This window comes from Natrix helvetica (genome assembly GCF_964273705.1).
Source record: "Natrix helvetica genome assembly, chromosome: 7".
In the NCBI taxonomy this organism is placed as follows: Eukaryota; Metazoa; Chordata; class Lepidosauria; order Squamata; family Natricidae; genus Natrix; species Natrix helvetica.
The window spans coordinates 31,417,188-31,444,989 of NC_138558.1; the positions used below are offsets into that span (position 1 = coordinate 31,417,188).

At 36.9% G+C, this 27,802-nt stretch overlaps 2 protein-coding genes across 7 annotated transcripts in view; one reads left to right on the forward strand and one right to left on the reverse strand.

Annotated features, from left to right (window-relative positions):
• Positions 1 to 27,802, forward strand: part of INPP4B (inositol polyphosphate-4-phosphatase type II B) — a 207,543-nt gene that overhangs the window by 155,622 nt on the left and 24,119 nt on the right. For all 6 annotated transcript variants that reach the window (XM_081959903.1, XM_081959904.1, XM_081959899.1 and 3 more), the window contains exons 19-23: positions 3,670 to 3,793; positions 6,710 to 6,827; positions 14,479 to 14,619; positions 17,805 to 17,902; positions 22,432 to 22,544. In XM_081959903.1, coding sequence (XP_081816029.1) covers positions 3,670 to 3,793; positions 6,710 to 6,827; positions 14,479 to 14,619; positions 17,805 to 17,902; positions 22,432 to 22,544 — 594 coding nt within the window. The remainder of the gene's footprint in view (positions 1 to 3,669; positions 3,794 to 6,709; positions 6,828 to 14,478; positions 14,620 to 17,804; positions 17,903 to 22,431; positions 22,545 to 27,802) is intronic.
• IL15 (interleukin 15) overlaps positions 1 to 27,802 on the reverse strand; it is a 167,006-nt gene that overhangs the window by 75,154 nt on the left and 64,050 nt on the right. The window lies entirely within an intron of this gene.

Sequence of the window (27,802 nt, forward strand, 5' to 3'; positions counted from 1 at the left end):
GCCAATAACCAAACACACAAAGTACCTAAAAACAGAACAATAAGGCAACCAGAACTTATTTCTGTTCAAAGAATGAATTTATCTAATGCTTTGGCCCAGTGCGCAGGAATTTCAGAAGGCCAACATGGTCAAAGACATTCAAATGTTTTTGAAATCAGCCAATGTCAGCTAAAGGAAAAGGAAAACAAGAACTAGAGCAGGGGTGTCAAACTCGAGCCGTCACAATATCGTTACATGTCATATTGCAACTTTTCCCCCCTCCTAAATTGGGCATGGCCAGGGTGTGACTGCAAGTTTGACAGCCCTGCACTAGAGCAAGAGCTCCATTATTGTCTGATCTGTGGGTCTATGTTACTCTCAGCATAATGAAATAGGATCCTTGGCTAATTGATAAGGCTGCTTTGACTTTCCAGGTCCAATCTGTATGTATAATTTACATAGAACTATATCTTCTTTTAAGATGTCTTTTGTACCTTTTATTTTTTAATCTGGAAAAAAGGAAGATATTTAAGCAGATATATAATTGTATGTTTTAATGATCTAGCATAAGACTGTAGGGGATCATCTGCAGCAATAAAAACTCTGTAAGTTACATTGAAGCAGTCATTTGTTCTCAAGACAGTCTAACTAATGAGTATATTGTGTGCAAATTTGGAAAAAGAATGCTAGGCCTGCATAATATACGGTCCGTGGGCCACATGCAGGCCACCAACCAACTCTGTTCAGCCCACTTGCACTTTTTTTAAGTTTACATCATACACTAAGAAGTTTACATCATACACTAACATTTGTTACGAATCACAGTCTAAAACCGTGATGGCGAACCTATGGCACATGTGACACAGGTGGCACGTGGAACCATATTTGCCACCACATGTGCCAGCCAGCTGATTTTCAGCCTTTTCGGGGGCTGGGGAGGCCGTGTTTGCCCTCCCCAGACTTAAGGAAAGCCTCCGGAGCCTGGGGAGGGCGAAAAACAGGCCTAATGGGCCAACCGGAAGTTCATTTCTGAACTTCCAGTTGACCTGTTGGCCCCGTTTTTTGCCCTCCCCAGTCTTCAGGAAAGCCTCCAGAGTCTGGGAAGGGCAAAAACGCCCCTCCGCACGCATTACATTATGGTGTGGGCATGCATGTGCACACTATTGCGCTCTCACACACAATTTGGGCACGCCTTTACAAAAAGGTTCACCATCACTGGTCTAAAATATCAACTGTATACAGGTGAAACTCGAAAAATTAGAATATCGTGCAAAAATTCATCTATTTAAGTAATGCAACTTAAAAGGTGAAACTAATATATGAGCTAGACTCATTACGTGCAAAACAAGATAATTCAAGCCGTGATTTGTCATAATTGTAATGATTATGGCTTACAGCTCATGAAAACCCCAAATCCACAATCTCAGAAAATTAGAATATTGTGAAAAGGTACAATATTCTATGCTCAAAGTGTCCCACTCTAATCAGCTAATTAAGCCATAACACCTGCAAAGGGTTCCTGAGCCTTTAAATGGTCTCTCAGTCGGGTTCAGTAGGAATCACAATCATGGGAAAGACTGCTGACCTGACAGTTGTACAGAAAACCATCATTGACACCCTCCACAAGGAGGGAAAGCCTCAAAAGGTAATTGCAAAAGAAGTTGGCTGTTCCCCAAGTGCTGTATCAAAGCACATTAATAGAAAGTTATGTGGATAGGAAAAATGTGGAAGAAAAAGGTGCACAAGCAGCAGATATGACTGCAGCCTGAAGAGGATTGTCAGGAAAAGGCCATTCGAAGGTGTTGGGGACTTTCACATGGAGTGGACTGAGGCTGGAGTCAGTGCATCAAGAGCCACCACACACAGATGGATCCTGCACATGAGCTTCAAATGTCGTATTCCTCTTGTCAAGCTGCTCCTGAACAACAAACAACATCAGAAGCGTCTTACCTGGGCTAAAGAAAAACAGACCTGGTCTGTTGCTCAGTGGTCCAAAATCCTCTTTTCTGATGAGAGCAACTTTTGCAACTCATTTGGAAACCAAGAACCCAGAGTATGGAGGAAGATTGGAGAAGCACACACTGCAAGATGCTTGAAGTCCAGTGTGAAGTTTCCACAGTCTGTGTTGATTTGGGGAGCCATGTCATCTGCTGGTGTTGGTCCACTGTGCTTCATTAAGTCCAGGGTCAACACAGCCGTCTACCAGGAGATTATGGAGCACTTCATGCTTTCTTCCGCAGACAAGTTTTATGGGGATGCTGACTTCACTTTCCAGCACGACTTGGCACCTGCCCACACTGCCAAAAGCACCAAAACCTGGTTCAATGACCGTGGGATTACTGTGCTTGATTGGCCAGCAAACTCGCCTGACCTGAACCCCATAGAGAATCTGTGGGGCATTGCCAAGAGAAAGATGAGAGACATGAGACCGAACAATGCAGAATAATTGAAGGCCGCTATTGAAGCATCCTGGTCTTCCATAACACCTCAGCAGTACCACAGGCTGATAGCTTCCATGCCAGGCCGCATTGAGGCAGTAATTGCTGCAAAAGGGGCCCAAAGTACTGAGTACATATGCATGGTTATACTTTTCAGAGGTCCGATATTGTTCTATGTACAATCATTGTTTTATTGATTGCATGTAATATTCTAATTTTCTGAGATTGTGGATTTGGGGTTTTCATGAGTTGTAAACCATAATCATCACAATTATGACAAATCACGGCTTGAACTATCTTGCTTTGCATGTAATGAGTCTATCTCATATATTAGTTTCACTTTTTAAGTTACATTACTGAAGTAAATGAACTTTTGCACGATATTCTAATTTTTCGAGTTTCACCTGTACTAAACTATACATTCATGAACCCGATCAACACACACTTCTACTGTTATTAGAAGCATTTCACCTACATGCAGAAATGCATTAAGCAACCAAAAGATCATCAAACTAACTTGACTTTCTCCCTGACTAATGTAGAACCATTCATTAAATGTTCCATTAGCTCTCACACGTTTTGCTTTCATTGTAAATTATTCTTATTAAATTTATCAATCAACTTGCATGCCCAAATGTACATGTTTTCAATTATCATTTTAAGAATGAAAAATTACATATTCAATCAAAATAGCATAACAATAACTATATTTATAAGGAAATAAATAAAATGCACATCTTAAGATTAGATCTGGCATCTAATATCCCTACTGAAGCTCTGCTTTGTAACTATCATAAGCTTTGTTAGCCATATTAATATAATCTGATGGAAATTTGTTTTTAGACTTGCAGCCCCTTTTCCAGTAATTCTGAATGGCATACATAGCACTCTTGTCTGCGCCATCTGCATGAACACTCCCTCAAATAACAAACCTGTGATACTTCTGGTGGGAAATTATTAACCCAAAGTTACCCAGTGAACTATGGTTGAAGGTAGACTTTAGCCTGTGGTTCTGAATATGATTTTGAATGTTTAACATCAAAAGGATACTAGCTTATGATCAATAAACATCCAAGAACCTATGCCCTCTTTCCTGCCTCTTATCCATATTTTTCAAGACTAATTTCTGTGGCAAGAATATACTGAGCATTGGATCCAGTGGTTCTGCTTTGATTTACATAGTTACAATAATTATAACTTTTGGCTGAAGCAATTAATATATCTGTTTTTGTGTTTATTGTTATTAACCTAGCTTGCTGGATTGATCTGTGGATTCATCATCAAGTTACACTCCAGTTTACGCGATCAAGGCTTCCTCCAGCAACTTCATTCAGTGGGCCTAATTGTTCAGTATGAAGGACTTCTCAGTACATATAGTAAGTATGTACCTCAGATAACTATTCACTCCCTGAATGGACTTTACTTTGAGAGCACCTAAGAGAAATGAAATGGAAAGAGATACCTAGAAGGGTGCTGAAGGGTGACACATAGCAAGTCTGCTAAAAGGTGATTAGTAGCAAATCTGATTAAACATGAGTTAGAGTTGTAGGATCTATCGCATGGTAGTGGGGTGGCAAAATATTTTTATTTCTCTGCCTTTATGGCACCTGCATTTAGCTATCCAGCAGCCTATTTAGAGCATCTCAGTCTCTCCTAGTGGGAGTCACTCTGGAGGTCACCATCAGGTTTGTTGTAAAGATTATGCTAGCATCTGACAAAGTCAATCATCTGCTCTAAAGTTGGACTCTGGCCTTGATGCAGATCCTGCGGAAGTTACTGGGGTGTTGCTCAGTTATCTGAGGATAGTTTGATCTGTTACACTGAGAAAGTAGACAGGGTCCTCAGGACTATTAGTGCAACCACCTCTCTATTAAATTTATTCGGTCTTGGCTAGTTTAAGCCTTCTTTGAAGAGATGTACACTTGGGTTCTGGTAGTGGTTAATTCCACTTTGAAGGAGAAGATGGTTCAGATGTCTTTAATGAAACAGTATTTCACCCCTACTTAAGGTGCCATCATTAGACCACGATCAATTGAGATAATTTTTGTCCAATTTCCAATCTTCTGTTATAGAGTCTCCCCATTCCTCCTTTATCCATAAGAGAACTAAGGAGGGTCAAATCTGAGAATTCTTTTTTCTCAAATTACATTTCTGTTTAGGACACATATTTTTCTTATCTAACCATTGACTTGGTTTAGGCTCTTTGCATTGATTGCACTCTTGAATGGCAGGAACAAGATGGGGGTAGTGTATCCACTCTTGACCTTTCAGGTGTTTTGTTATCAACAATCTTAGTATTCTTCTGAGAGGACTCTGGGAAGTCAATGACATCATGTTCCATTGGTTGTCTTTCTTCTTCTACAACCGGTTCCAGTTGCTGTTGATAGAAAAAATTCAGCCTGTGGCCCCTCCTATTTAACATCTACATGAATCACAGAGTAAGGTCATCCAATGGTTTAGGGTGAGGTATTAATAGTATGCTGATGATACTCAGCTTTGTATCTTTACCCCAGGTCACTCGAGTGATGCCATGGAGATTCTGTCTCAATGCCTGGAGGTTGTTTGGAGCTTGGATGGGGCACAATAGTTTTCAATTCAACCCAAACAAGATTTGAGTGCTTCAGATTTTTGGACTGCCCAATTCCAGAAAGCTTTCATCTTTGATTTTGGAATGGATGTCACTAACCAGACAGAACCGCTTTGAAATCTGGGTATTCTCCTGTACTGATAACTTCTTGTCAAGGAGCAGGTGCAACTATGGCTGAGAAGACCAGCTACAACTTCAGGCTGTGCATTATTTGTCCCTGATCCTGGATAGGAAGAGGGCTGCTCATCATCACTAGTGCCCTTGTGACCTCTAGACTGGATTATTACATTGTGCTCTACATGGATCTGCTCTTATCATCAATGGGAAAAATATTGAAGGAATCTAGATGCTCCATGAAAATAACATAAAGAGATTGAATGAAAAGATCAGTAGAAATACTAGGGCATGCTTTAGACCAGATATGTCAAACATGCAGCCCACAGGCCAGACTGAAAACGGTGAGGGACCAGCCCATGCCGCCCCAGCCACGCCCACCCAGTCACAATGACCAGGCCACGCCCACCCCTGCTCCCCAAGCGCAAACAAAATCGACCCGCAATGAGATTGAGTTGACCCCCAGATTTAGACTAAACATAAAGCATACCAAAATCGATAAAGTTATTAGTGAACTCATCAAAAGAGGAAGAAGATCTTAAACTACAAACTCAGTGGTGGTAATCTATCAAAGCAATTAATACCTGAGCAATTCCAGTCATTAGATATACAACAGGAATAATGGATTAGACTCAAGCTGATCTAGAAGCCTTGGATAGAAAGATTAGAAACAGCCAAAATAGTGCCAGCCAAAACTGCTGCAGGAGGCCGTCCAGGCCGAAAATGGTGGATGCGGGGCCCAGCACACAGCCCCCCCCTGTCCGTTTTGGCCGGCAGAGTGCTGCAGGAAGCGTCTGCCCCGCTCCTCCTCAGCCGGCCCACGTATGAGAACCACAATGCTGATGCAGCCCCTGAAGAAATCCAGTTTGACACCACTGCAATATGTGGACAAAAAAACCAGATCCAGTCTAAATATCTGGCTAACTGTGCCACCAACCATAATAAAAAATTTTTCCATCTGTCAGTTACAAAAGGCCATATCATTTGGATCTGAAAATGTACGATGCCAATATGTTACAGTCTCCTAGATTGTTGGAAAGAACTTGATGCAAATGAAAGCCAACATCAGCCAAAGAACTGCAGCTATAATTTTATGATGTTGTATATAATAATATCCTAAAAACCTGAATGGTTGCTTTTATGCAGTAGTGAGGAAAAAGATGGATTTATTCACAAAATGTGCACATAGTGGGTTCACATAACATACCCTGCCAGATTAAACAAACATTATTTATGGCTTGGTGCAGTAATGCTGCACTGCAGTATGTTAACCTCGATCTAGGTCTGCATCTGCTTTTGTGAATAAATATCTCCAAATATTGCTACTATGTGGTAAATTAGGAATTTACATAGAAGTTGTAAAACATAACAAATATCCAGAGACTTCTAGTTAATATGCAAATAAAGAAAGCCGTAATAAGCAAATAATTAGCGGGAAGAACTATACTTTTTGTAAACACATGGTAAATGTAGATATAGTTTAATTTTAAAAACTGATATCTATGTTTGATTTACATTTTTTCCTTTAAACTAGGCAGTCATATATATTTTCTTTTCTTTTTTATTTAAAACTGTTTTTTTTTCACTATAGGTGACGAAATTGGGATGCTAGAAGATATGGCTGTAGGAATATCAGACTTGCAAAAAGTGATGTTTAAAATAACTGAAACTAAATCAGATGACCTTCTGCCTGCTATAACTGGAAGACGGTATGTATTCTGTTCTTTTTAAAAATGCCAACTTGATGTAGTGCAAAAAAAAACTGAAGAGGAAGTTATGTAATGTTTAAGAAAGAGACAGAAATCAGAATGAACACCTTTTAAAGAAATTGCAGATGACATGATGTTCTGTTTAAGGAAATTGCAGGTCTCATTAAGGAGAGAAACTGCTTTGATTTTAATTGTGTAATTTTATATTGTCAAAAATGAAGAGGGGAGAATAGGTGTCTTTCTTTTTATATGAAAAACACTCAGCAGCATGTCTTCTGATGCTTGAATATAGGTGTTTCTTTGCTATCTAAGACCAAAACTGGCATAAACCCAACAAAAGATTATAATTAGAAGAATACAGGTAGTCTTCAAGATGTAACTATAATGGAGCTTGCCCATTTTAGTTGCATGTTGCAATGATGGTTAAGAAAACTTCTCTAATAACCCCATCACTGCTGTCCCCTATGCAATTGTTGAGCAAACCTGCAGGTGGAGCACTGAATCCTTCAGGGTTGAAGTGGGGTGCTTAGAAGCCTAGTACAGGCCCAGGCTCACCTTCCTGGGCCTCTGAAGCCCCCCCCCCCAAGGCACCCATGGTCTTCTCCCTGTTCTTCAGGGTCTCCCTGGCTTTGGTCTGCTCCAACTGGCTATTCAGCCAGGGAAGAGAGCCTAAAGCTGGTCAGCAGAAGCAACTGGCATGTAGTAGGCAGTTACAGCCTGTAGGCCGAGCCATCTTGCCGATCCACCTGGCAACCCCAGGGACTTGCAGGATTCGATCTGCTCCTCGACCAACTTCAGGGCCCAGAAGTACCCAACTTACTTTTTTGTTTTTTGCAGAGAGTCCAGTCGATCCAATGTGAGACTCAGTTTTCTTGTAGAGGCTGCCGACCTCACGGCAACTTTGTGCTATTCTCCTAGCAAGTAGTACTTAAACTCCACAAACATAGGGACCCTCCTTACAAAACAGCCTCCGCAAACAAACGGAGCCTCATTAATTTAGTGACCGATAGTAAGTTGAGACATTGTGCTATAATGTCTACATTAAAATATGACAGCATGCCAGAAATAAATTTCCTGCATTTTTCAGACTCAGTGACTCTGTGGCAAAGGAAGAAACATTATACAAAACATTATTTTAAGCATAGTCCATTTGCCAAGCAGACTTCTTAATAACCTTATCAACATTACCAACTCAGGGTACAAAATGTTGGGCAGAAAGTTTCTTCTAATGAAATACGCCATGGTGTGGGGGAACAGAATAGCCACAAGAATCATGTCGAGAGATCTTCTGGCAGTGGAATTCCATTATTTTTTGTAAAATGTTCTGCTTCTGAGGGAGCCGTAGCTGTCTTGCATCCCAGTCTATTCCATTCAGATCCCCGTAAGAGCAGTTATTTCATCAGTGCAATTAAATATTATTACAGAGTTTCCAAACTCTACAGTGCCACAACCTTTGAAAATGATAAATGATTTTTGTGATTCCCTCCATGAATAGAATTAATGAGCCATTTCTCTTTGTTCCAGTGGAACAGGCAACTATCAGTTTAGCAGGGGTTAGTTTAGCATTACGTGAGTTTCCTCTCCCATCTATTATTTCCTGTACATAAATCGGACTCCTGCTAGAACTCAATCCCAGGAGGAACAAGTTCTGGCAGCAATTCAGCTTTGGATGCACAACCCATGCAGAACTCTGACTTCGTGTGTGAAAGCTTGATGCCTCACAACACAGATTATTACAGGAACTTATTTTCATAGCTGGCTTGTCCACACAGATTAAACTGAGTTCTCACAGGGCTAAAGCTTTGTTTGCCTAAGGCCTAGAAATCAAGATTGCTATGTGGAGTATCTACAATCTACATGGAACATAATGCATATATCTAGGCAGTATTCCATCTTCAGAAAATGGCACTGGTCAAAACTAGATACTGTGGTGAGACCATAGCATGCCAAACTATAAAATAAAACCCAAATTAGGCCTCTTGATCAAAGCAACAGTCCTCCACATAAGCAGAAAGGAAAAGAGAAGTACAGCTCCGGGTTAAGAAATCCCCACTCTCTTCCCTCCCCCCATACCTGCTATACTCTGTCTCTTTCCTTCTCTCCACTTTGAATCTCAATGCATTTTGAAACTTATGCAAGATAGTTTCACGCTCATAGGATCATGGAGTCTATAAAGCTAGGGGAAAAGTAAAAGGCAGAGGCTTCCAGAAATTCCCTGCAGATTACTCTTCCTCACTGCCTCCCAGATCTCCCCTTTCTTCCACACCCATCATTACCATTCTTCCCATTACCCTTCACTTCTATCTCCTTTCTACTCTCACTCTCAATTTTGCAGACTCACTCAGCATTACTCGATGTCTTCCAAATGTAAAAGAACCAATTCTGCTTTGCAGCACATGTGTATTTCCACACATACACAGTACAGGGTATTTAAAAGTACAAAAGAAACAGAATTACAAGAACGTTAGCAGCAGTATGCATTCAGAATACTATATAGTTAGAGCTGAATAGAGTAGAATAGAAAGTTTGTTCAAATTGAATCTGGCTCTTGATGTCTATACGAATATGCCCATGAAGTTTTCTGAACAGTATTGTGGAAGTAGTTTGTTTAGCCTTAGGAATTTTTTTTTTTTAATTTCCCTAATCCAGCCTATCAGTCAGGGACACTGCTCATTTCCTGGTCATCAGATCCAAACATAGCACTATTTAAATGTTTCAAGATCACAATAATATTGTAGATGCTACCACATACTTTGTATGAAAAGGGACAGAGAAATAAACATGAGTTAATGCTGAAAATATGTAGGGAGGGGAGAGACAAAATGGAAATATTTTTGGCTTTCTTGGTTTTATTTTAAATTTACATTTTTTTCCTTGTCTTCAATTTCTGTTTCTTACTATATATGGAAAATATGTTTGATGAGGTCAAGTATAATAATAATGAAAACAATAGTCTTCAATAACAAGGAACTTCTTATAACCTTGAAATTGCCAAGCCTTTATAATTAAAATTTCTTCATTGTTATCCACAAACAAACTGTGGATAATAAACAGATTACTATGTTTGCATCTATAAAGATAATACTATAAAACCTTTACTGGCTACAGTAAGTGTTGCAATTGTATTTATAATTCAAATGAGGAAATGCTGAGTGTCTTGGAATTTCTGCAAAAAAACAAAAAATAATCTCAGTCATGAAATAATATGATACTAGATATTACCAGATGATCGGATCAATATTAATAGGAAAAAGTATTGAAGAACCCCATTATCACTCTCCAGTTCTGCAGCCTATAGTTTACAGACTACCTGATGACATTTCTTAGATTTTCAATTGAAAATAATCAAAGTGCACTTATGAGAAAGGGAAACTTTAAAATCAGTAGTCAGTGAGTGTTTTCAAGGTCTGGTTCTTGGCAAATAAAGAAAAAATCTGAAATACCGACTTCATTTTTCTAATTGTCTTCTTTGTCTGTATTCCAAATAGTTTGAAACTTGTTTCCGTTTCTAAAGTTACATGAGATATATTACTGCACTGGGCTCTAGGTGCCTTCAAGGAAATAAACATGATTGTTTATACATTGCATATAATTTCTTTCCTGTGTTCTATAAATGGACACTAGCTCATACATATGCTAATATATCCCTAAAATGTTTTTCTAAATTATTTATGGAGTGTAGACACATTGCAACTTTGTGTTTTCTATAATTCTGGGTACCTTTCTAATGGTTTATTATTTTGCAGATGTACACCAGAGAATGTGTGGATTTTTATATATTTGATTTTTAGAAACAAGGATTTTAACAATAATTATTCCCTAGGTAACCTACCTTTTCTAAATTTGCAGGAAGCAGCAAGCTTTTTTCACACATTTTTCACTGGATTTAATTTTCCATCTCACTATATTTTATTCTACATGCAGTCCTTGACTTACAGTCATTCATGTAATGACCATTCAAAGTTGCAATGGCACTGAAAAAGTGACTTATGTCCATTTTTCACACTTAGAACCATTGCAGCTGCCCCATTTGATCACTACCCCACGTGATCAAAATTTGGATGCTTGGCCACTGGCATGCCTTAATGACGGCTGTAGTGTCCCGGGGTCATCTGAACAGCTTTTGCAACTTTCTGACAAGCAAACTCAATGGGAAAGCCAGATTCACTTAACAACCATGTTACTAACTTAATAACTAAAGCGATTGACTTAACTACTGGCAACAAAAGTCATGAAATGGGGCAAAATTCATTTAACAATTTCATCTTGCTTAGCAACCAAAAATTTGGGCTGATTGTGGTTGTACATCAAGGACTACCAGTACTGTAAACAGTGTAGTGGTGGCTCCAATTATTAGTAGAAGCACTATATAATATTTTAATTTTAATATTTTATTAGAGGTCTTTTTAACTTTAAAAAATCTTATTTATTTACTGAATTTATCTAATAATTTTTTCTAAGCTGGATAAGGGTTCTGAATTACAGACCAATTTGTTTTATAAATGTGGATAATAAAACATTAATTGCTCTGTTGGCTTGGAGCCCTCAGGCTGGATTTATGGAACCATCAGGGAATTCATAACACTAGACTATTAATTGAGGCAATGGCTTTCTCTCTCAAAATAGGTAGAGAATATTTTATGATATGGTGTGAGCCCTCAGCTATCCCTTTTCAAAATCATTTGTGACCTTTGCTCCTTTTTTATTTAAAAACACTTATATGCTGTCCACTCCTTTAAAAAAAACATAATAAGGCAATAACAATTAAAACAAGAAATCTTAAATACTGAAAAATAAAGCAGCCAATGCTTAATATTCAAAGAGTAAATTGTGGAAAGAGCTGTGTTAATAAATATAGTTTTAGTTCCTTTTACAATGTAACAAGTCTTAATCCATACTGAGTTCAGCAACACGGTATGTATCACGGAAAAAAGCAAAGTTAATTGTTAATGTCAAACATATCCAGCAGGCACCTCATTCCCTATCTGAGAGGACACGATGAATATGCAGGAGTAGGAGATCCTGTAAACAGCTTGGAGCTAAGCAAGGAAAGGTTTTATATGTAAATTTCTTAAAATAGGTCCAGCAACTAGCAATTAGTGAAACTGTTTCACTATTGTTTCAGTCTCTGAAAGCAATATGACGGGGTGTCCAAACTAGTCTTAAAGTTCCCAAGTTTGGACACCCCTACAATATGAGTTATAAGCGCTGCCTCATGTTTCGACTACCTTGAAAGATCGATCCACAGAGCATATCATAATAATGCAATTATAAAGTCACCAAGCCAAGTATTTTGTCTCGGATGTCCATGATTTATTACCAAAATCACCTAGCTTATTCCTCCATATCCACCCCTTATAATTTGGAGACATTCAGAGGCTCTAGAATTGTCCAAACTTACAAGAAAGGGGAAATATGACTAAGGTTATTAATGGCAAAGTGGGGCGTCAGGTTATTAATGGCAAAGTGAGTGAAGCAATATAATTTTCCCACAGTGTAGTAAGACGTAGGCTGTAAAACAGTCACTCCAAACTACAGCTCCCTTAAGTGCTCCTGAAAGTTATCATGTCAAACGGTATCAAAAGCTGCTAAGAGATTCAGAAGTGCCGATAAGATTGCATTACCCATTTCTCTCCCCTCGTTCATGAGGGGAAACCAAGCTGTCCTGAATGTAACAGGAAACTTTCTTTGCAATATGGAACTATTAGCAGTCTGGAAATAATTATTCCAGACACTTCGCTGAAGTTCTAATAGCTTTATGTTATTTCCTTGATGTGGCATTTGCTAAATCACAAATGTTTATAGTTTGGATTTTCCCGATAATTACATTTTGATATGAAATCTACAATCTATACTTGTACAACAATTACTACATTTTGAGTGGTACATTTTCTTTTGGAGTCTATTTTTAGAATCTAACAAATAAGAATTTTTTTTTATATTTGTTAATTCTTAAATCTAACCACTAAATAAATATAGAACATAAAGTGTTATGGACCTTGATTCACGAGGGGTTGCCAAGAAAGTTATCCAGTTTTGGAAATATTCGTATTCAACAAAGCAGTAAAAAAAAAAAGGTCAAATTTTTTTTGAACGCTTGATAAATTGCCAAGTTTGCTTTTTTGTCACTATTTTCTTTTCTCTTTTCTCTTTCAAATGCTGCATCTGCTTCTGATACCTCATTCTTAACCCTGATATTTTAAAGAAAAAAAATGGTTGTAGGTGGTCATTTTCAGAAGGATCATTGATGTTTTAGGAAATTATGCTCCAAATATCAAAATATTTACTATTGTTTATGGAAGAAACTGTAACATCAAATATATAGAAGTATATGATTGTGATTCATTCTGACTGGGTTTAATAAATAATATATGAAATAGTTAGCATTTAAAAAGGCTTGTAAAACGAGCAATACAGTTACAAATGACATAACCAGAAATGTGCCCATCTGTGTTTGGGTTCTGTTACCAACCAAGGCTGCAGAGCAGGAGAGGCAGAGTGGCAGTTGTCATTCAGGAATCTCTATTGGCCTTCAGGGGCCCCAAACTTCTGGAAGTGAGACTGTGTCTGAAATTGGGTTTGCAGGATCAGTGGGGAGTGTTGCTGCTTTTGTAGGTCATCTCAGGACTAAGAGTAGAGTTTGCCAGGCTTATGGTCCTGAGAGACTTAAATTTGCCATCTCTGGATTTGGCCTTGGAAATGGCTCTGGAGTTCATGGCCATCATGACAGCCATGGGCATATCCCAAGTAATCCCAGACCCAACTTAAGATAGTAGTCATATTCCAGATATGATCTTCCTGTGGGAGTAGTGGTGGTGAATATTCAATATCCCTCTGTCGTGATCTCCATCACTCAAACAAAGGGGTGTCAAATTCGATTTCATTGAGGGCCTCATCAGGGTTGTGTTTGACCTCTGAGGGTTGGGGGGGCATGGCTGGGGTAGGCGTGGGCATGGCAAACATGACATCACTCAGGAAACCTGTGGTGGCCAAGTGCTAAGGCAGGACTTCCCTTCCTCACTCTCATTATAACCTCTTTCCTTCCTTTTCTTCTTTTTCCTTCGCTCTTCATTCTCCTTTCTTCTTCCTTTCCCCCTTTCCTTATTTTCCTTCCTTGCTCTCTTCCCATCTTCCCTTCTTTTTCTTTGTTTTTCCTCTTTCCCTTTCTCCTGTCCGTTCTTGCATGTTCAAATGCAAAAGGGGAAACATTTCTCCTTTTGTTTTGTTTTTAGTTTGTTTTGATAGCCTTCTGCCAGCAAAAACAGAGCTCAGGTTTTCACTGCCGAGGCACTGCGGGCTGGCCTTTTCCTGTTTCCAAGCCAGCCCCACAGGTCAGATCTAAGCACTTGAGTCTGTTCAAGCGGTATCATTCAGCAGGCCTTTTCCAACTTAATATCAGGCCCATGGAACAGCATCCACATTGAAACTTCCAATTCTTCCGGATTTCTTTCTGAGGTATATTGGGTGTCCTGATGGATTTTACAATTTTTTTTCAATTAGAAAAGATTTTTTTTGTCATTTATGAAAACATCCTGCTCTTTAAATATAGATATTGTCTACCAGCCTAGGAGTAAAACAGACTGAAAATGCAGTTATTTTTTTAAAAAAAGTGAAACAACGCAAATTTAATTTTGTCTTTTTGTTTTTACAGGGAACATTATATAATAGAAATAAAGCTTCCAGAAAAGATGTTTGAGTTGCTTCCTCAAGAGATTAAAGATGGGAAACTGCTCTATGTCTATCCAGTCCTCTTTAATGTTGGAATCAATGAACAACAAACACTTGCAGAAAGGTAAATCATCATCATGTGTTGTTTTATATACCCATATGTTAATATCCCATGAAATAATTAAATGATTGGTTATTATAACTTACCTGGAGAAGATACAGTAAAGTAAGGAGAAATGATAAAGTCATTCTGTTCATATCTATATAAACTATAGCTGTTTGCAGGAGACTCTATAGGAAGCCTGGGACATGCTGGTTTTTACAGAAACTATACAGTTTGAAACTCAATTTTTTTGATATACACACACACAAAATTATGCACATTAAAAATACATAACATTCTATATATTAGGAAAAGAAAATTGGAAAATATCTACGAAGTGTGCATATTGGGTTTTTCTATTCATAAACTGACATTAAAATAGTGAGACAAATACACAATTGGGAATATATAACTTTAATAAAGCAAACCAAGTATTTATTCATGCCTACCAAGAATCCACTGGCTACATAGTTGTAGAGGCACTATTTCATTTTTCAGAACAACCCATCCCATGAAAGATACATCCTCGTTGTCGGGAACTGTGGTGCTTGTTAATGACTGGAATAGTCAAGGTCATTTGAGAGAGAGAAAAGGACCATCTCCTCAATATTCTATCTGAACAGCATGTCTGGCCTAATAGTTCCTCTTTGTGTCTCAGCAACTGATTGGTCAGCTACAGTGTATCTGAAGAGATTTTTCCATTTTTAGGTCCAAATAAATGTTGACATCTTCAGCTAAATATAGTCAACTTGTAGCCATTCCAATTAACTTCTTCTATGTAGGTACAATTTACCACTACAAGATTAGGATTAAAACAAATATTTTATCATCAAAAATTTAAACCAAAATATTATAAACTCTTTAAGATACACATAATTCCACCAGAAATCAAACAATTAAAAAAGAGCTATTCATTCAGAGGGAGAGTTTTAACAACCCTTCCCCCCAAAACAGGGTAACATAGCCAAGGCTTAGCAATTTTCTAAAGATCCACAGGGATTTAGTCATCCAAATTACTGATGAGAAACTATTCCAGAGAAGGACAGACAAAAAAGCATGATTGTAAGCTCTTGATTGAGTGAACAAATAAAAATTGCACATAATGTATATGCTATTATTGTATCGATAATAGTGGACATTTGAAAAAATAACCATTAATAATGTCTCTTTAATAGACTGTGATGGATAAAGTTGATCCAATTATAATGATTTTTTAAAACTATTTAGACATTTACTTAAGTGCATATATTATGAAAAAAATTAATACTTCTGAAATAGTATTTGTTCATCTTCAGCTTAATTCAATATTTTAAATGCTTTTAAAGAATCAAGATGCATAATAGAAAATAATAGAATAATCTAGATGTTGTTGTAATGTGCTAAGAAAAGAATCTATGTAAAAATAAATGTCAAAATTGTCAATCCTATAGAGTAATAGTGAAATTAAGATTTTCAATGCAGAATAAAGCTGAATAAAGTTAGGGTTAGAGTGCATTTTTGAGGCAAGGCATTAGGCCAGGGTAAAGCAAAACAAAGCATACTTTGTGTATGACTGGTATGACATCCAACGAATGGCTTTTATAGGATATGGTCATATCCTCTGATTCTGACTAAAGCCAAGGTGTTCTTCAGCCATGTCGGAATTGGAATTTAGCTGCTGTAAATTGAATGGTTTTTCTATGATTTGATACTTCCATAGAAAATTACTTTGAATAGCACCTAGGACTGCATGCTAACCCACCTTACTTCCAACCTTAATTCAGAAGAAGATGGCTAGGAATAGACAGAATTTGCAACAAATAAATAATATCAGGGAAGACTTCATTTTCAATAGATCCTTATTGACTAAAAATCCCTAAGTATTTCAAGAGAACTCAGTAATGTGCTTAACAACTATAACTGTCTGTTTTATTCTCTTGTTTAGTCACCTAAACAAGAGAATATTTGTTACTGCTATTGGATAGGGAAAGTAATGATACATTCAGACAATTCTCTCCTGGTTTGAGAAAGACAATCTGACATTACATGTACTTCAAGTCAACAGCAATCAAGAGTAGGTGAAGGGCTTTTTCAGTGTGGCTTCATTTGATAGATCATTGACCAAAAAAACCACTCTATAAAACAGCACAGATAATATTTGTAATGGTTAGAGACTGGAATCTGGAGCCCACCATTGGATAAAACTGGCAGAAGTACTGCATATTGGAGCTTTATTTCATCAATATTTCCACAGACATAACCTATGCTTTACTGAGGACTTTCCAGCAGTTCTCAACCAATTTTTCAACCAAGGGCACTACCGTATTTTTCGGAGTATAAGACACACCTTTTCCCCCCACTAAAATGTTGGTACGTCTTGTACACCGAATACTCCCAAAGCCTCACCCCGCATCCCATTTTTGTGAAAAATGGGCCATTTTTCACCAAAACGGGGGTGTTTTTGCCTCCCCCCCTCCCCGCAGAAACACTCTTCAGGCTTCAGCAGGGCTGGGGAAAGGGAAAAATGCCCCTATTTCGGTGAAAAACGGGGGCATTTTTGCTTTACCCCAGCCCTGCTGAAGCCTGCAGGTGCTCCTGGAGGCCAGGGAGGACAAAAGCTTTTTTTTCTTACTTACCTCTTTTGAAATCTTGGTGCGTCTTATACACTGGTGCATCTTATAGTCCAAAAACATGGTATTTGTTTTTGTTGTGATACCCCCAGTTTCAAGTCTACTATTCAGTAAATATCAGAATGGGCAGCTATGCCATCTCAACTGATAAAGTAAAATCAAAACTATAAATACTGATGTCAGATTATTTCCATGACCCATGTTATGTAGCACGGGTGTCAAACTTGCCACGTCACATTCCCATCATGTGATGTTTCATGACATTTTTCCCTTTGTGGAATTGGGATGGACGTTCCCTGTGCATGACGTATCCAACCCTTAGGCCATTAGTTTGACACCCCTGTTATAGAGCCTTTTTCTTAAGATCTTTAAATTGTGAGGGCATTTTATACTATGGCTGGTTTAAGGAGTTACAGATATGATCTATACACATACTACAGACCATTTCTTTAGAATGCTATAAATAATTAACCCATATTAGTAAACATAAAGCTGAGATTGTTCAGTTTCTCTGATTGAATCGTGTTTACATGTTCATTACTGCATTTATGCCATTTTTGTTCTTATTTTTTCCATATATATTTTGTGATTCTTTAGGTTTGGGGATACCTCCTTGCAAGAAAGCCTTAACCAGGAAAATTTGGAATTGCTAAAAGAATACTATAAGTTATTAATGGAAAAAATGCCTCCTGATTGTAAGCATTTTAATAGAACTTCATTATGTTGAATTTGTTACATTTGTCACATAAACCATAAGGTAATATTGTTCCTACGGAGCCTTTTTTTAAAATAAACTTGAGGTTTTTTATTATCTTATTGCAAACACTGCCCTTTCTGTCTCCCAAATTTCTTTCACTTGAAATAGAATTTCCCATCAGTATTGGTGGAACTGACTGAAGGCTTACATGGAATAATGGTGAAATAATATCTTCATAGGTTCTAATTGTAAATAATTTTCTATTTCATGTTTGTTTTTATTTTTACCAGCAAAGTATAACAAAGACAATAAAATATTAATCACACAATGATTAAGTTATATAACTCTCATAATAGCTCAACAATCCCATTGAAAAAAAAATGTGAGAGTTAAGATGTGTTAACAGGACATGACAAAATTCTTTGTAGCACCAGTGTACGCACTTTTGCCATTTTCTTAACTCAAGTTAAGTTAAATGATAGAAGAGCTTATTCAGACATTATGTACAAAGAGCAGGTCTATGAATCTTTTTAACTCAAGTGTCCATCTTCTGGGATTGTGTAATTGTTGTTCAATCCAAGAAAAAGACACAGCTATGGCAGATGGTGTGTATCCACTGTCCCATATCAGACTCTGGATGACTTGGGATAGTACTGTGGCTATCATGGTCACCACTCTCCCAATGGAGGTAGATTGAATTCCCCTAAAATTATAAGTCTAGAGCAGAGGCCCCAACCTTTTGGGCACCAGGGACTGGTTCCATGGAGAAAGGTTGTCCATGGACTGCAGGGGGCATGGTTTCGTGTGTTGCCTGCATCCCACAGATGGAGCTTCGCTTGTTTGTGTGGCCCAGTTTCTGGTATGCCGCGACCCAGTGCCAGTCCATAGACCTGAACTAGAGAACTCTGCTCCTAACCCAGAATGGATTCAGTGAGCTCAGTCTGGGAAGTTGCTATGCAGAAGAGAAGTTAGTACAATAGCAACAAGCACAACTTAATGAACATATCTCATATATGACAGCCTATGTTGCACCACTCATGAGACTAAAGGACTTTCCTAGATGATAATCACCAATTTATTTCCTATACATCTCCCTTTCTCTTCAGCATTTGAGAATATCTGTCTAAATCCACACTGACGCCTGTAGATGACTTTATTTTTCTTTGTAATATAAATATTTTGCTGTTGCAGTTTCAGCATTGTGTTTTACAGAACTTTCCATCCTTCCCAGACATATTTCTCCTTCAGAATTGAAATCTATTGGATTTGACTTACCTTCCACCTCAGTTCATTGAAATCTGCATCTGCTTCTCTGAAAGTTAGCATAAAGGTTTGACTTCTCTCTATTCTTCCTTCTCTTGAACATGAACTCAAGGATCGCATGATCCATTTCTCCCATGATTCCAGTTACTTTTACTTGTTCAACCGTCTTCAGTTTCTTCTTGGCATTTGTGTAGACATTCCTTAGACTGTAAGTACTAACTCTACTAGCTTGCCATTGTAGTTTTCTACCAATCTCTTAAGTCTTTTTTTTCATGCTTATCTTTTGTATTGTTCAACCCAATTTTTGGCATTATGTTCAGTTCTGAGCCTTTGACACCTATCATTCTCTAGTCAACATTCTTCCAGATATATCCTTCCCAGGCTTTGTGAGATGTAGGCCACCTTTTGCCAGGGTTTCTTCATGTAGGTATGGATGAAGAATATAAATCCAGAAAAGGCACTCAAGTACAAGATCTTGTTCTTTTTTCTCATGTCTTGACCCTCTACTAGAAGGATTAACAGAAGCACTTTCCTGCCCAGGCTTCATAATTTAGGCAGATCTATTGGCATTGTCATCCATCATCACATGAATTATTAGTAAGAAATAGATATTGTTGATTAAGGAAACACAGCAAATTGTCTGTCATAATCAGGATAAAGGACCTGGAAGATAACACACCTCCCATGACATCACATTAATCTGCATAGTCTTAATGCAGTATCAGTTCATTTCACAGGAACTGCGAAACATAGCAACAGCATTTCTCTTTTCTCAGACTTGTTTTTCTTCAGCTCCATGGTTGAAGTGTTTTCCACCTTGTTCTGATAAACTAGGTTGATGAGACTTATCCAGCTATGTATGGGGTGTCCTCAAGAGCAAGAAGCTGATACAAGGCTTTGAACTCCATCGCTGAAAACCACCTATTTCTCTTGCTTTACTGGGTAACATACTTCCCTTACTTTCCCCCACTAGCTACTCCAGCTTTCATGTCTCTCTCTGCTTCTCTTATTCTGTACAGGAACTTTTCACCTTCCCTGGTATGTGCAAGTACCTCTCTCTTTATCTTATTTTGCCTTCTATTCTGGTAGAACCACAGGAATGTTGGTTTAGAGTCTCTTCAAGTATTGTATGAACATCACCACAAGGGTTCCTTCTGTCTTCATTCTGTTCAGGGGTAATTGGAATGGATGCCCATATTCCTTCTACCAAACTCCATGTTAAGTTCCCTTAATTACTCTCCCTAATTGCACTTTCAGTGAAGTTTTCTGGATGTAACCAGTGTTACTTCTTTCTCTTTGTCTCCTTGCCACTTTGTTTCAGTGCTGAATATCTCATGAGAGTAAATTTTACTCATAAGAACTGTGGCTTGTAAGTGAAGAATTAAAAGTCCTATCTCCACATTCTGTGTTGAAAATTGGAGTGGAATCACATCTAATATTAAAATGTTTAAACTTATTGTACAAGAACATCAAATGTAATTTGATGTAGGTATTCCATGTATTAAACTGTTTCCATGTTAATATTCAGTTCCTTGCCCCCAAATTTCCTTTTCTTCTCTTTCTGCTATGCATTTTGTTTTATGACCAAATGCTACAAATAAAGGAAAATATAATTTCCTATTTTTGTAGACTGACTTTTGGGCTGCTTATTATTTCTTTGTCCTTGTAATGAAAAAGCATTTGCTCATTGTACCCTGGAAAATCCCTAGTTCAGGTTAAGTCCTGATTATACCTCCCATCAAAATATAAGACGACCTCAAAAGAGGGACTTAAAATCACTGTTGCTATTCAACAAAGATTTATTTATTTCAGGTGATCTTTAGTTCACGGCAGCATTTTTCCCCCTGGATTTTCATGAAGACTATTGTTATTTAAAATTGCTTTCTCCCTAGGATATAAGAGATTTTAATCAATATTGTAGTGCATTTCCAGAACAGATGCAAGCCTGTCTTTTCTGGCTGATAACAATGTTATTTATGGGATTTTATTTGCTGAGTCTCTTGAAGCTACTGGAATTAATGCTAATGAGGTTAAACCCGTGTTTAACTATGACAGATGATCAAAAAATGTTCTAATGCTGCTCATTTTTTGCATGTTAAAACACTCATCCTTGTAATTAGAAAAATCAAAAATATTTGAGACATCAAGCACTTTTTCTGACTACAGCTAGAAAAATAACTGCAGTAGGTTAGAACTAGATCTTAATAATATGTTAATTCAATATTTATCCCAGTCACACCAGTCCCTAGATTTCCAAACAACCTGCAGCTTTGAATTTTAATATCTTTTCTAAAATGTCAACCTGCAAATACAACTTCTATGTGATTTCTTAAGAAGACAAATGTGATATGAAACAAAGATGTTTCTTTTTTTATTACTTTTTGTTTTTGTTTCTTACATTTAAAACCTAAATTTATGAAATAGAAATTCAAGCCTTCATCTGTTTAAACCTTACCTTGCCCCACATTTGGTAAGAACTCAAAGGAGGCAAGATATCAATATAGTTATCTTTTTTAGTGTTTCACCAAATATGGAAGGACAGATAAATTTTCCTTTTTTCCCTCTTACAAAACAAAAGCAAATGTAGAAAATTAGACGGAAAGATAGCAAAATGCAAGAGACAGACACAGTGGCTTACCACTATTTGAAGGAAAGTTTCAGATATTATGATAGGATTGAACTAACCCAATCAAAAGAATTCTCATCATCACTATAACATGAATAGCCAGTGTGTTCTTTAGTTTTTAGATAATTTCTTTGATTAAAGCTCCATGTCCACAAAACTCAGTAGTAATAAAACTATTATAAAGAGCCTACATTTGACAGTGATTTAAATTAAGATCTTTGTTGTTGTTGTTGTTGTTGTTGTTGTTGTTGTTGTTATTATTATTATTATTATTATTATTATTATTATTTTCTTAATTCCTCGTGTCCCCCTTTCTCCTGCCCATCAAGGGTGCTATGTTTTTTATTCACCTTTGTTGCAGTTACAGAAAAGCAGCACTCGGAATGATTACAGAGAGGAAACAGAAATAAATTCTATTGTGGAATGCTTATAGTGTTTGTTCAAATCACGAACACTGGGTGCTTTGCAATTCAGAAGAAACTCATAAATAGTAGTATCTATATTAATGAACATAGTTATGGGTCAGTCAATATATCAATAGTGATATAAGATGAAAATAATGCATTTGAAAGGACAGTGTAGCTACTTCTTTAATGAATGGGAAATATGATCACTAGCTGCTTCCTTCTCCTTTTCAGGCCTACCACATTTTCAGGACCAGAATGATTTAAAAGGATTACTAGAAAATCTTCATCAAAATATTCAGACTAAAAAAAGAAAGAATGTAGAAATCATGTGGTTGGCTGCAACGGTAAGAAGCCTCATCAAACAGCAATTCCATTGAAGTCATTCTGTCTTGTTACATTAAACTTTGGGTCCCCAAAGAGCTAATGAGTTTATTTTTTTTCCTAAATCACTCTAATTTTGTTAATTACAAAATATGTATATTTTTAGATTCCTTCCAAGTACTTTATCAAACTAAATCAGCTGCACATGCATGCTTTACCCAAGCCAGTTTTTCGAGTGCCCTGTTTGAATTCTGTTGATGCTAAATCCCTCCAGATACATTGATATTACATATTCTTTTGAAAACATTCTCTGTATATAATGAATCATAGACTTTAAATTACTTTTTCTACCGGGATTAACTATTTTAGGTTTTGGCTGGAGGTTTGTTTTGAAGTTAGGAAAGAAATTGAAATGATTCTGTAGCCATTTCATGAATATCATTTATTTATTATTTATTTTATTAAATTTATAGACCAGGACCAGGATGAAAATTTGCATTTTCATCTCATGAGCATTTGAGAAAGACAGAAGATATACTGTAATAGAGAAGTTTGACACTAGGGGTGAAATCAGGAAGTGTTGGGATTAGATTTCATTTTCATTAGTAAGATGTACTAAGAAAATAGTTGAAAATAATTAGGCTTATTTAAAGGACAGTTCCTGTGGCCAAACTATATTAATATAATTTTGCTGTCTGATCTAAGACGCAAAAATAAATATTAGAAGAGTTTATTCAGACATAATGTACAAAGAGCAGGTCTATGAATCTACTTTCTTATTTATTTATTTTGTTTTTTACTATCTATGGTTCTTGATACATTCTGTAAAATAATGGGCTGATTACATAGCACGCCCAGATACCATCATAATTGCTGAATAATGGATTAAAAAAGTATTTCAGGATAGAATAAAACTGAGATGCAGCTTGGTGGTACTGGAAAATAAGGGAGGAAGCTTGCATTCACTCACTGGTCTGCCTGAGCCTCACTGGCCACTCAGCACAGGAAAAGTATTTGCTTCCATACCTTCCTTTATCTCTGCTATTTTTGTATAGATTTAGGGGATACAGACCTTGCAGTTTTACACTGCTAATGCAGCATCCTATGGGTCTAATTCTTAATCGCCCACCAGTTACTTAGGAAAGATAGTAAGTAAGCTCAGCACTTCACCAATAAAGTTTTTGGGGCAAGAGCCTCTCGTGTTCCTTCCAGACACCTCTTCAAAAGCCAGGGGAATAAGCAGGGCATTGTCTCTACAAGCAAACCCTTAGTAGAGTAGAATAGAATAGAATAGAATAGAATAGAATAGAATTCTTTATTGGCCAAGTGATTGGACTCACAAGGAATTTGTCTTTGGTACATATGCTCTCAGTGTACATAAGGAGAATAAAATACATTCATCAAGAATAAAAAAGATGCGACACTTAGTGATAGTCAAGGTTGCTAATAAGCTATCAAATCGTACTAATAAACAAATAAAACAATATAAATTGAAAGATACAAGCAACATGTTTATAGTCGTAAGTGGGAAGAGATAGATACTAGGAAGATTCTGATAAGCCACATAGTGAGGATAGACTTCCTCAAACTCAGCAAATGGCTCACTGTGCAAGCTATCCATCCAAGATCTATGTGAAACCAGAAAATCAATCAATCTTCTTGTCAGACAGGATTTCAGTTAAGGTTCCCTCTTTTCCCTGCTCCTGGAATTCAATCTTGGAATGCAAGGTATACAACTATAGCAATCTACATTGTCCTGATCTTCTCCTCACAATTTCATTGAGTTTCACAAGAATAACAATGATGTCTGATTTCAGGTTTCCAACTTGAACTGTGAATCTTCAAATATATGTATATATATTAGCAAACTATTCTGACTTTTATTTTATACTAGAAGTAGTTTGATGCAAAGAACTTTTCTTTGTTAAAAGCCAAAGTTTAACCACAGATTCACCTTATATTACCTCAAATTCACATTGGTGGAAATCAAATCATAATTGTTATAAATGATTCTACTCTAATTATGTAGAAGCCCTGAGTTTTATTCAAGGCATACTTGCTCAATTTATTTATTTATTCCATTAATCTGACATCAGCTGCTTGATTTATTTATTATTATTATTATTATTATTATTATTATTATTATTATTATTATTATTTCTTCTAGATTGTTTTTATTTTTTCCTTGGTAAGATAGATATTAAGTAGCCCATGGACCGTGTAATATACTTGGTGAATTTCCTAATAACAGACAGTTACTGATTTATTAATTTTGTTAATAACAGTAAAACATCTATAGTAGATAGATTATTTTCTCCATAAATGGCTACATTTATTTTCAGAATACATCGGTCAAGATGGAAAATTAAAGACTGGAGAAAACAGAATACTAATATATGTATCTTGGTGCCACTTCCATTCTTTCTTTTTATGAACTGCTTCAGTGTACTTATGTTGGAACAATGACGGTTGTGAGAAGTGGGAGTCACAGTAGTAACCATCATTGCTATATGATGCTCTTGCTAATATGTCTTCAACTTAATTGATCAGTGGTACACCGCTTCCATTTAACACTGCCTCATGTCAAGGGAAGCAGCTGAATTCAGACAACAATTTGCACATTGTGTTGTAACAGCTAGCTTTACACACACAAACACACACACACACACACACACGTATATATCACCATGGACTTCAATTGGGAAACAAAAGAGCTAGTGTTCTGGCAAGCTTTAATATTATAACTTCCTGACCTAAATAATTGAAAGAAATTTTCAGTTTGTTTCAGATAATACAGAGGTTACCCAGCAGGCCTTGTCTTTGGAGACATATTTTTTTCAACAAAAACCTCACCAAGAAAATTCTATGGAAAGAGTCTCAAACATGTCAGACTGGGAGCCCAACAATAGGTCAACAGGAATCCCAGTTGCTGAGGCAACTGGTGACGTAAGCAAATGTCTCAGTTGTACAGAGATACATCAGATAGCCACATGGAAGGTCATAGGAATGAGTCAGGGTAAATTAGATATTGTCAAACGAGAGATGATCACTGTTATCTCTCAAACGAGAGCTACACTGTTATTTTTTGGACTATAAGATGGACTATAATATGCACCATGATTTTGAGGAGGTAGTTTTTTTTTTTTAAAAAAGTTAGCACTCTGCAGGCCTCCCAAACCCTTTACATGCCTCGGTTTTTGAAAAAAAAAAGGGGTGGTGGTATGCAGAGCTTTGGGAGGCTTGTAGAGTGGTCCTAGGGGCTGGGGGGGATGATTAAAAAACTGCCCATTTTGGGGGGGGGCATGCAGAGCTTTGGGAGTGCTCCTGAGAGCCGGAAGGGGGGGCAAAAATGAGCAAGAACCGGCCTGTTTTTTGCTCATTTTTGCCGTCCCCAGCTCCCAGGAGCATTTTGCAAGCCTCCTAAACCCTCTGCACGTTCATTTTTGCAAAAGGGTTGGAGTTTCGGTAGGCCAAAAATGCTGTATTCAGTGTATAAAATGCACCCAGATTTTCACCCTCTTTTTGAGGGGGAAAAGGTTCATCTTATACTTCAAAAAATATGGTATATTGTACATAGATAACTTAACATAACTTAGAAGGGTGAGCCTCATCCCTTGCTCCATGCATTTTGAAAGTTAAAGTTTTGAAGGTATCTTAAACAGAATTTAGATGCCAGTTCATCCATGAATGCATATTGATTTATTCTTGCCTGAGATTTTCAGCTAAATGTAACTTCATTTAAAATATTTTTCTTTGAAATTATTGGAATGAAAGTTTTATCTATTGTATATCATTACGATAAATTATGCTACTAAACATATTACAGTTCTTCAAATACCTGGAAGTTAGAAAGCCAAAAGTGTACATTAGAATATTGGATAACCATTTGTCTGAAGTGGTGTAGGGTTTCCTGCCTAAGCAGGGGGTTGGACTAAAAGACCTCCAAGGTTCCTTCCAACTCTATTATTCTATTCTATTCTAATATCCCAGGATCTTCTCCAGATCCTGAAACCCCTGCCCACTCTAAGCTTTCTCAAAGTTGTCCTCAAATTGTTTCAATGTGAAATAAATGTGAATAAATAAATGGGGAGTAATTATGTTAATTGTTTAATTTTTACTAATTAAAATGAAAGTTTGGGGCTTTTTTCTGACCTTTGCTTCTTTTTTCTTTGAACATATCCTTCAATCTATCATTTGAGAATTAAGTATAAATTCTGATATCATGTAACGTTTTCTGTTCTTTAAACTCTAGTTGAAACTTGTGCATTTCTGCTTTAAATGAACTCAACTGCAATGGCTAAAGCAAATTAAGGTCATTCACAGAAAACTGTCTTATTTAAAAGCAAATACAGTGTCTGAAGTAGATGCAAATAGGCTGAAATAGTGCTTCTCAAGTGGTGCCTTCCCTACTGCCACCATCTTTACTCAAAGTTAGTGGAGAATCCACAATTATTTTAACATTTGCTCAATATTAACTCTTAAGAAAAAAAAATGGTAAGCACTACTGTCTCCTGAGCTATTCCAGTGACAAAAAATAAGTTCTCAAACCCATGCATCAAGCTAATGAGAAAGTACATATACATTCTTACATTGTGTTGAATCTTATCACTACATTCATGATCTGGCTGTCTGCAAAATAATCACACTGTTCTTATAGGGCAATGGTTGTTAAACTTTTTTCTTTCAAGATGCCTTCCCACTTTGAAAAGTTATGAAGGACCCCAATAGAGGTTTTGTTTGCACTGATTATATTTATAATTATTTACTGTGCTAACAATTAAAATTGAGTTATTTCCTTCTGATAGTGCATCTCATGATTATTTGATGGGATTTTATTATTGTATTATTTTTCAGTATAGGCTGGCAAATATTTTTCAAACACTAAAATCATCAGACCACTAAGCATTAAGAAACACTAAAAAAACCAGTGTTTTTGTTTTCTTCAAGATCCCCTTCCTGTTGAAAGATCTAGTGGTATAGCTAGTGTGGAGAAAGCAAGCATAAATAGGAAAATTTATATTTAAAAATTTTAAATTCCATCTATTTACATTCATTTACAAGATTCGTAGAGTCACAGCATTCAAACTAGGTTTGGAGATGTCTCATATAACCCCACTTTAACTGGATATAAAATCAGCTCATATATCAAACAGGTATACCATCATGGAACTGCACAAAGTCTGAGTCAGTCCACTAGGATCCCAAACACGGTGTACTGAGTTATTCTGAGTTAAACAGTATATGCATTATACCAGGGGTGTCCAAACTTGGGAACTTTAAG